Consider the following 9,257-nt stretch of genomic DNA (forward strand, 5'->3'; position numbering starts at 1 on the left):
CCCCCCCCCCCCCCCCTCCACCTGGCGACATTCCTGTTTACGCCCCTACTGATGATGTTCACACCAACCTTATCTCCTGACGATATTATACCACCTGAAGTTCCTCCGCTGGTATCCAAAAGAGATCTAAACAGGGGTCTGGTATTTTTTATCATTAGAATCTTAATTCAGTTTTGATAATATTCTCGTTTTTTCTCAAAAATTTATGTTTCAGAGGTCGAATTTAATAAATTTGAACCCCGTCGCTGAACCGCCAAATAACGGTTAAAATTGCACGCTCGCTTAAATCTCTAAACACTGATTAAAATTTCAAGATGAACCAACCATGTTTGAACGGTTCTAATTCTTTGTATTCGATCTCTGGGTTCTCAATTGTGGTTACAAGAGGATTTAAACAGCACACGTAAAAATGGAAATTGCCTAAATTTCAGAAGGAAGAATTTAACTGTTGTCTAGATAGAATACCGACGATATTTTCCTTATTGTTGCTCAGATAAAGGAATTAAGAACACCGCTGTCACCACACTCTTGAAATGGGGAACCATTCAAATTATATTGTAAGGTAAGATTATCTAAAATGATATCAAACTTTGGAAAAATAAAATCATGTTAAGAAAATAAAAATTTAAAAAATTAAAGAAAGAACACGATTATCAGAATATTATTTAGAACGCATAAATGCAAACTATTGTAACCTGGGTCCAATATATATTTCTTGACTTTTATCAAACTATTGTAACCTGGGTTCAATATCTATTTCTTGACTATTATCAAACTATTGTAACCTGGGTCCAATATATATTTCTTGACTATTATCAAACTATTGTAACCTGGGTCCAATATATATTTCTTGACTATTATCAAAATGTCCTCGAACTTTAATTCTTAAATATTCCATCTCAGGATCTGACAAATCTTCTAATCTAAAATAAAACATGACAATAATAATTATTAAAATAGTATATTATTGCTGATTTGGCTGCATAGTAAATCCGATAAGAAAATTAAATGATGATAATGATGATGATAAATAACATAATAATAATAACAATAAAAATAATGATAAATAAAAAAAAATAATAATGAGAATAATAATAACAGTAACAATAACATTATTATTCTTACTTGACGGATTCTCTTAAAGTGTAATGTGTGATTTAAAAAAATATCTCTTCATTTGCATAAATATGTTATAATTAAAAAATTGTGATGATTATTTCTATTGTTATGGCACCTGGTGGGTAGATCTTGTACTTGAGACTTCTTCACTTTGTAATCTAGTTCCTCAATTTTCTTGATTTTCCAGTCACGTCTTCATACAACAAAGTACTGGTTATAATATATTACATTTTAATACGGATACTTCATTCGTTTACTGTAAAAAAAAAATTAATCCAGGCCCAGTTAAAAAAAATTTCTGCAAGTTTAACTAACTTCATTGGCAAATTATACATATGTAAGATATAGGGATGTTAAACAAACTGTCATCAGTCGACAATTGGATTTAAAGATGAAAAGAAGTTCTTTTTATAGTTTATTAGTAGTTTGACACCAATATTCATGAATTAATATATTTCTACAGAACCAGATCCAGAAAGTCAAAACGGATATACGAGGGAAAAAACAGGGTTGAAGTTGAATGAAACGCATTTATGAAAAGTCTATTTTTACTTTCGCAGATAGAACACCTCGGGTTAGGACAGAATTTGATTTTAGGTCCTGAATTATTATCAATATTTTACTTTCAGAGACGAAATATTTTCGATTCAAGTATGAAGTACAAAATCAAGCAAAATTAATATAATTGCAAGTTTGATAAAAATTAATTTGGAAATTTGCTTCTATGATTTGCTAAAATTATATTAAAAGAAGCAACTTCTTTTTAACATTTTAACATTCATGCTCATTAACCAGCATTGAATCCATTTAAAATTTAAATAGTTACTCAACAGAAAATATTTGTGCTTTTCTTAATATGGCGATTAATTCTTGTTCTTCGATCAATAGAAGTAATAAAACACAACGGCGAAGTTGGCAAAGGTTAGGAAAATGTTATAAAATATAAAATAAATTTAAACCTGTTATATTGCCAAATTCCTAGACAAAATGTTGAGATAGGAACAACCTAAGAATATGTATCTGTTAAGATGAGAATTAAGATTTAAGATTAGGCAAAGTAAAAAAACAACTTCAACAAGAAACGATGGCTGACCAACTATGGGGGGAAGGCGACCCACACCCATTTTACGACGTCACAAAATGATATTTGCGGCATGCGCTTACCCCTATAGTCTCCGACTCACACCTATTTTCCCTTTCGGCAAGTCTGTCTGTACTTTTGGATGCTAATTATAAATAAGTGCAGCATTAATTCATAATTATTTCTCAAGTTGTGCGCAAAGCGTTCTTTCTGTTATCAATTCTAGGTTTTAAATGTTGCTATTCAAGTCGACATTTTTTTTTTACACAATGTGGAATTAAAAGTTTAGCGGATAGTAACATCACACCTGACTTACCACTTGTAAACATTGTGGATATTACATAACGCAGAATGCGGATGTTAATTTGTCACTTGGCTCTGTTACAAACCTTATCTAGAGTCGTGATATACCAAAGAATTGAGCACGCTTAGTTCGTCCGTTTCGGGGTTTAATGGATACAAACCAACAAGCCAAATAATACATGGAGAGAATAAAAATTGATGATTAAAAATTATGAAAATTTCAAAAATTGCTGCACACTAATGATTATTCTTGTTTTAATATCGGAATATTTGCAATACGTAGATGTATGTAGTAACAGAACTTGATAATAATATTTACCAGAAAAATAACTCCCGCGAATCCCATATTCTCTCTGGTCTCCTTACCTCCACGTCCACCTCCTCGATCCTGATCAAACCAATGATTGATTGGTATTCCCCAGACTCAGAAGACCCCCCTCCTCCACTTCCAATTAATAACATTTATGCAGGTATGTTGTATTTGTTAACTTTATCCTCTGGTCAGCTACAAAATTAGCCAAATTTCATAACGGGCCCTTGCNAAAAAAATTATAAACCTGTTCTTACTCTTAGATTTAAGACCAAATTTTCGCCGAAATTAAGATCAATTTCCTAAGTCGAGATTTTTAACATCATTTTTTTGAAATCGCTAAAAAATGGGGGGGAATTTTTCCCCCTTTCGTACTTTCTTGCAAATCTTTTCTTATCTTTCAACCTTTTTCTTCCATAACTTGCCTTTTTCATCCTTTTCTGCTTTTATTTCTATTCATTTTATGATTCTCCATCCAATAGAATTACTCGCCTCCCCCATTTTCTGCTTATAATCCAAGACCTCTCTAGTGAGTTGGTTCAAAGAAATCTAGTTCTTGCAAACTTAATTTTTATCTAATTGATTGGTTCTTTCATTGTTAATTTCCTTTGAGTAGAGAAGGATAATGGTGCGGTTGTATTGTTTAGGTTCAAGGATATATCTAGGCACTCCTCGTCTACAGGGAGAGGAGATCAGGGATCCAATCCGTCCCACCAACATTTTCAATCTGAAAAGTATTGAGATCTTAGAGGAATAATTAACAAATATTTTTAATATTTTGAAAAAAAAATAATTTAGAATGGTAGGCGAACATTATCAAGAATATTTTAGTTTTATATAACAAATATTAAACTGTTAACACAATGATTGGGTTCATTAGACTAAACAGTACACTGTAGGTTGATTGTTAATATAATAATAATACAGAATCAAGATTCTTTGAGCTATCATTTAAAATCATGAATCTTGTCTCTTTTCCTGAAATCTGAAACCTTTCAGTTTTATGTCAATTTTTCTTCAACAGTTTCATTAAAAAAATATATATGATCAAGAATGAATGAGACATATATGTTTTTGACTATAAAAATTAATTATTTTCAACTGTGGCTTCTCTTTAAAAGTGACTTGTAGTATTCTGCAACAGAAAAATGGAGAAAATTGTCAGATTTAATCAATTTTCAAACCCAAAAATGAAGATATCTTCCGCGTTTTTGATAGAATTAAGGTTTCCAGGATGTCGTTATAAAAGAATCGGATATTCCTTTCTTTATTTAAGACTTATTTGAAATAACAGTTTCTTAAATGATTTATAGATGCACAATGCACATTCCAGTTTCAAATTGCTTGCCAGCTGGATCGCTTTAAGCACGAGGGTGCTAGAGCGTCGGGAAACCCGCCGGTCGCGTGGAGCAATTTCAAATTATATGCACTCTTGCAAATCTTCAAATTAAACTCTCTATAGACAAAAATTAATGATAATCATCAGGTCACGTGGAATTATTAAATCACGACGTTTCAAAATGTTGCATTTAGATAAATATACACATTTCACATTTGTGACAGTTACAGCAGCTGTTAAACCTCCTTTGCCGCTGTCAGGTCAAAATTGTAGAAGAGCTCTAATGGTTTCGTATTCTTCTGAAAAAAAACATCTCTTATTTCTGAATCATATCAATTTAATAAGAGACAAAAAAGGAAATAGCTAGGAGTTACTTTAATTGTTCAATAGTAGAGACTGCAAACCTAAGAGGTAAGCGTAACTACATTATCATTTCCCTCAGGCCCGTCCCGTTATACTTCTTTAAAAAGTTAACTTTGAAGAATAAGAATAAGAAAGGAGGTTACCTTCCAATAATCTTCCTTCACCATCTCTAAGGTTTCAGGTCCGGTCAACTCGAAATATTCTCCTGCATAATTCATTTCATTATTTAGAATCTAATTAGGGCTTGATTTTTAGCGCTTCAGAATTGAAGCTTTAATTACCAAAATATTATCAAAAAATCAATTGTATGCGGGTAAAATAAATTATATCATTAAATCTATAATAGGCCAGACAAGTGATGGGACATTGTTTTGTTTGTCTATGGCTTTTGTTTTTTAAAGGCACCATACAAACACTATTAACTTTCAACATTTCAAAATTGTATTCTGTAAAAGTTTGCTTAAGTTAAATTTAAACTTCGCAATATTTATATTTTATGGGTTAATAAAGGTAAAACGATCATTTTTGGTAAAGTGTTAAAAATGCACAATTTTATTATTAACCATTTTGAAATTTGTAGAACTTATCAGATTTTTTTGGGAACCTCTGTTAGAGTCCAAAAACTTTAAAAGTTTAAAAAAAACCACCCATGCTATGTCCCATTACAAGGTAAGAGACAGTAAAAGTGATGGAATGTAAATAAATAGGAAAAAAAAAACACTTGCATAATAAGGACAAGCTGCAGATAGATAGATAGTCATAACAAGGACAAACTGCAGATAGATAGATAGTTATAACAAGGACGAGCTGCAGATAGATAGATAGTCATAACAAGTACAAACTACAGGTAGATAGATAGTTATAACAAGTACGAGCTGCAGATAGATAGATAGTCATAACAAGTACAAACTACAGATAGATAGATTAGATAGATAGTCATAACATGGACAAGCTGCAGATAGATAGATAGTCATAACAAGGACAAACTGCAGATAGATAGATAGTTATAACAAGGACGAGCTGCAGATAGATAGATAGTCATAACAAGTACAAACTACAGGTAGATAGATACTTATAACAAGTACGAGCTGCAGATAGATAGATAGTCATAACAAGTACAAACTACAGATAGATAGATTAGATAGATAGTCATATCATCGAAAAGCTGCAGATAGATAGATAGTCATAACAAGGACAAACTACAGATAGATAGATAGATAGTTATAAAAAGGACGAGCTGCAGATAGATAGATAGTCATAACAAGTACAAACTACAGATAGATAAGATTAGATAGATAGTCATGACATGGACAAGCTGCAGATAGATAGATAGTCATAACTAGGACAAGCTGTATAGATAGTCATAACAAGGACAAGCTGCATAGATAGTCACAACAAGGACAAGCTGCAGATTGATAGATAGTCATAACAAGTTTTGTTTGAAATCTGACTCCTGTATAGTGATGTATTTGTAGTTCAGAAGTTCCGTTTGAAAGCTGACTTCTGTATAATAATGTGTTTGTAGTTCAGAAGTTCTGTTTAAAATCTGACTCCTGTATATGATATGCTTGTAGTTCAGAAGTATTGTTTGAATTCTGACTTCTGTATAGTAATGTGTGTAGTTCAGATGTTTTGTTTGAAATCTGACTCCTGTGAAATGATATGTTTGTAGTACAGAAGTTTTGTTTGAAATCTGACTCCTGTATAATAATGTGTTTGTAGTACAGAAGTTTTGTTTGAAATCTGACTCCTGTATAGTGATATGTTTGTAGTTCAGAAGTATTGTTTGAAATCTGACTCCTGTATAATGATATGTTTGTAGTTCAGAAGTTTTGTTTGAAATCTGACTGGACTGTAAAATGATATGTTTGTAGTTCAGACGTGTTGTTTGTAATTAGACTCCTGTATATTGTTTTGTTTGTAGTTCCGAAGTTGTGTTTGTAAATCTGACTGTAAAAAAACAAACCAACAAACATCAAACCATCCCTCCGCAGATATTAAAAAAATAATCGCGAAGTTTGTCAATCTGAGGAAATGTTAGTAAAATCAGATTTATACATGTGGCTGTTAGCAAGTTGTTGCACCCATGCATGACCAATGCACCGAATGTCTGTCAGTCATGACTACCTAATTTAATTGATTGTTGAAAACCTTAATGGAGGTTTACTTGAAAGTTTTCTATGTCTTTAAAGGGACTGTACGCGTAATTTAAAGGGACTTCAAGCGTAATTTAAAGTAACCTTACATTCACGATTCACAACGATACTCTGTAAACCTTTGAATGATTAAGAATATTAGACATATTTACTTTCGAATGTTTGAGAACTGTTTTTTGACGTGAACTTATCAATCTTTTTAAGGGACACTAGTGACTGATCAGCTGTTTTAAGTTCACACTTTATGCAGCATACACCGGGTTTTAGAACGATTTTTAAAGATTCACGCGCAGAGCTCTCATTTCTCGATAAACAGTCAAAGGTGTTTAGGGTACTGTGGTTACTCGGTCATTTCCCTTTTTGAATGTCGGGTCACTTAAACCGTTAAACACATATTTACCTGAATATTGAACGAAGAGTTTAATATTCTCCACATTATCCGATAAATGATTTTCTTCTTCTGGTTTCTCCAGCTCTACCTAGATACCATATACCCATAGATACGTAAACACTCAACATACACAGACAAATTAACACTAAATCATAAGTACAGAAAATGCGTCATGGGATGCCATTGTAATGCTATTGTGTACATCTGGAAACAATTCATACTGAAAAAACAAACGTGCAATTTTCATTTGAAAATTAAAACCGAAGAATTGTCTCTTTAAGCAAGTTTTACCTAAAATTGACCCCAATGTTATTAGGAAATAATAAGTAATTACAATCAAAATTTGATGAGAAACTTAAAACCAGGATTTGTTTTCAAATCCATAGGACGGATAAATATTTTCGTTATTTTCTACAAAAATGGAGAGAAAAAATGTTTTCTAAAAGTTAATCAAAAACTGTGTTGTACAATACCTTTAATCTGAGTTCCATGAATTTAGTTAGATGATCGATACTCGCCTCCAGGCAGGTTTTAATATATCGAGTACTCTTCTCACCCAATAAGTCAACTAAAATATTTCCGGATATATTTGAAATTAAACCTTCACCGTGATGCATCATGAAGGAGAAGTGTCTAATTATATATATTTGCAAATACAAAATTTAAATAATTTAACATTCTAGGGGTGTATACTGTTGTCAACCTTTAACAATAGGCTCCATGTAAAGTCGTCTTTAACTTAGGTCCCCTCTCGGAGACACCAAACCAAACAATTTTAACCACCTTTTTCTTTGTTCTCCCTGACGGAGTCGTAAACAACCTCGCGTATTGTGAATCCATTTTCAAAAGTTAAACAAAGAATATTTTCATATAAAGAATTAGTGACTTTCGTTAATAATTAATTGTCATTTTATTTCAGAAGTTTAAAACGTCTTTTAGTGCTGTTCAACTATTGTTAACCCCTTTGTCATCAGCTATTAGATCGTAAGAATTTTTTCATTGTAAACATTCATTTTAACATTCGTACACGTTATCATATATGTAATCTTTTCAGGAAATAAGAGAATTCTTTGTTATCGATTTTTTTGAGACGGGGGTTCATTCTGTTGTTGCTGTTGTGATCGGAAAATATTGTTGGGAAATATATATCCTTCAACAACGGATTCCTGTGGGCTTTTTATCATTTCATCTAGAGAATCTTGTTTTCTATCCGTCAACAACTGTATATTTATTTGAAGATCTGGAAGAAAAATAGAACATCAAAAGGCAAGTTTATTCAATTCATCCTTTCTTAGCCTTTAAACTCAAAAATTTATTTATTTCCCTAAAGATTTATTTTCCCAATTGAGAAAAAGCCTTTTAAAAAAAATTAAGTTTTCCTATGAGCGGAGGAATGATTTTCAAGAAAATATACATTTTAAACCCCTGACACATTCTTAATTTATGAGAGTTATGGAAAATTACCAATTTCGTGAACCAAAATATATTCTGAAATTTAAGATTTTAGAATGATTTCTTCGTCGTCAGACTCTGACAATTCCCTCCTCAAATGGAGATTAACTTGAAATAAAGTCGAGAGTCCCTTTAATGCTCTGTCCGTTACCAAAACTGTTAAAATTGAGATTATTTCTATTTCGTTGGGTTGAAGATTTGAACTCCCTTCTCCATTCTCTCCACCCGCCTTCTTCTTCTTTTTAGGTCTAAAAATAATCAAAATTCAGAAAAATGAATTAAGAACAATTAAATTAATAATATGAGTTTATCAGTACTCAGTGGTGTATATTTTTAAGGGGTTTGGGGGCAATAAGAAAAAAGAAAAAAGGGAAAGATAAGGGGAAATTGAAAAAAGGGAAGGGAAAGTGGAAGAAATGATGAAGAGAGAAGGAAAAAAGGAAAGAAGGAGGAAAAATAGGGTATTTATTTCTTATCCGCTGGTTTTGGTATACACAGGAAAAAAAGCAAAACCCTTTTAAAGGAAAAATATAAAAAAATGTTCCCACAATGGCAATGTCATGTTTTCCCTCTTTTAAAAGCTAGTATGATACTGTCCGCATTCATGACTGAAAATTTAGGAATTAAAAAAAAAATCTCAGGGGGGTGATTGACCTTTTTAGGGCAATAAAACGCTCCATAATTCAACTTAAATTAAGCGATATTAAGCGCTTTACATACGCTATTTAACTTTACAAAAATCT

The 9,257-nt window shown here is 31.9% G+C and overlaps 3 protein-coding genes across 3 annotated transcripts in view; all 3 read right to left on the bottom strand.

The window, feature by feature from the left end:
- Window positions 1-3,559, bottom strand: part of LOC111713997 (surfeit locus protein 1) — a 3,922-nt gene extending 363 nt beyond the window's left edge. Inside the window, exons 1-6 of the mRNA XM_023488997.1 lie at window positions 3,420-3,559; window positions 2,823-2,891; window positions 2,079-2,125; window positions 1,235-1,312; window positions 831-923; window positions 69-126 (exon numbers count right to left, since the gene is read on the bottom strand). Of these exons, the coding sequence (XP_023344765.1) occupies window positions 69-126; window positions 831-923; window positions 1,235-1,312; window positions 2,079-2,125; window positions 2,823-2,891; window positions 3,420-3,533 (459 nt within the window). The 5' untranslated portion in view covers window positions 3,534-3,559. The remainder of the gene's footprint in view (window positions 1-68; window positions 127-830; window positions 924-1,234; window positions 1,313-2,078; window positions 2,126-2,822; window positions 2,892-3,419) is intronic.
- A 489-nt stretch (window positions 3,560-4,048) lies between these two features.
- LOC111713998 (E3 ubiquitin-protein ligase RING2-like) lies at window positions 4,049-7,694 on the bottom strand. The gene is made up of 4 exons (XM_023488998.1): window positions 7,536-7,694; window positions 7,072-7,150; window positions 4,659-4,720; window positions 4,049-4,451 (listed from the first exon to the last, which is right to left on the bottom strand). The coding sequence occupies exons 1-4, from the start codon at window positions 7,680-7,682 to the stop codon at window positions 4,389-4,391; spliced, it is 351 nt and encodes a 116-aa protein (XP_023344766.1). The 5' UTR covers window positions 7,683-7,694; the 3' UTR covers window positions 4,049-4,388.
- Window positions 7,695-8,557: 863 nt separating this feature from the next.
- On the bottom strand, window positions 8,558-8,762 carry LOC111713996 (E3 ubiquitin-protein ligase RING2-A; the record flags this gene model as incomplete). The annotated part of the gene is given in 1 exon segment (XM_023488995.1): window positions 8,558-8,762. A coding segment is annotated over 1 exon segment (205 nt), but the record flags the coding sequence as incomplete, so codon positions are not given.
- Between the last annotated feature and the right edge of the window lie 495 nt (window positions 8,763-9,257).

The sequence above is a fragment of the Eurytemora carolleeae genome, unplaced genomic scaffold (genome assembly GCF_000591075.1).
Source record: "Eurytemora carolleeae unplaced genomic scaffold, Eaff_2.0 scaffold1373, whole genome shotgun sequence".
NCBI lineage: Eukaryota > Metazoa > Arthropoda > Copepoda > Calanoida > Temoridae > Eurytemora > Eurytemora carolleeae.

Excerpts from the sequence above, each read along its gene's own strand:
- LOC111713998 (XM_023488998.1), bottom strand. The coding sequence starts at position 7,682 with ATGATGCATCACGGTGAAGGTTTAATTTCAAATATATCCGGAAATATT. Across the intron at positions 7,151-7,535 it reads TCATGGAACTCAGATTAAAG|GTAGAGCTGGAGAAACCAGA; the intron begins GTATTGTACAAC and ends TATGGTATCTAG. Across the intron at positions 4,452-4,658 it reads TGAAGGAAGATTATTGGAAG|AAGAATACGAAACCATTAGA; the intron begins GTAACCTCCTTT and ends GTTTTTTTTCAG.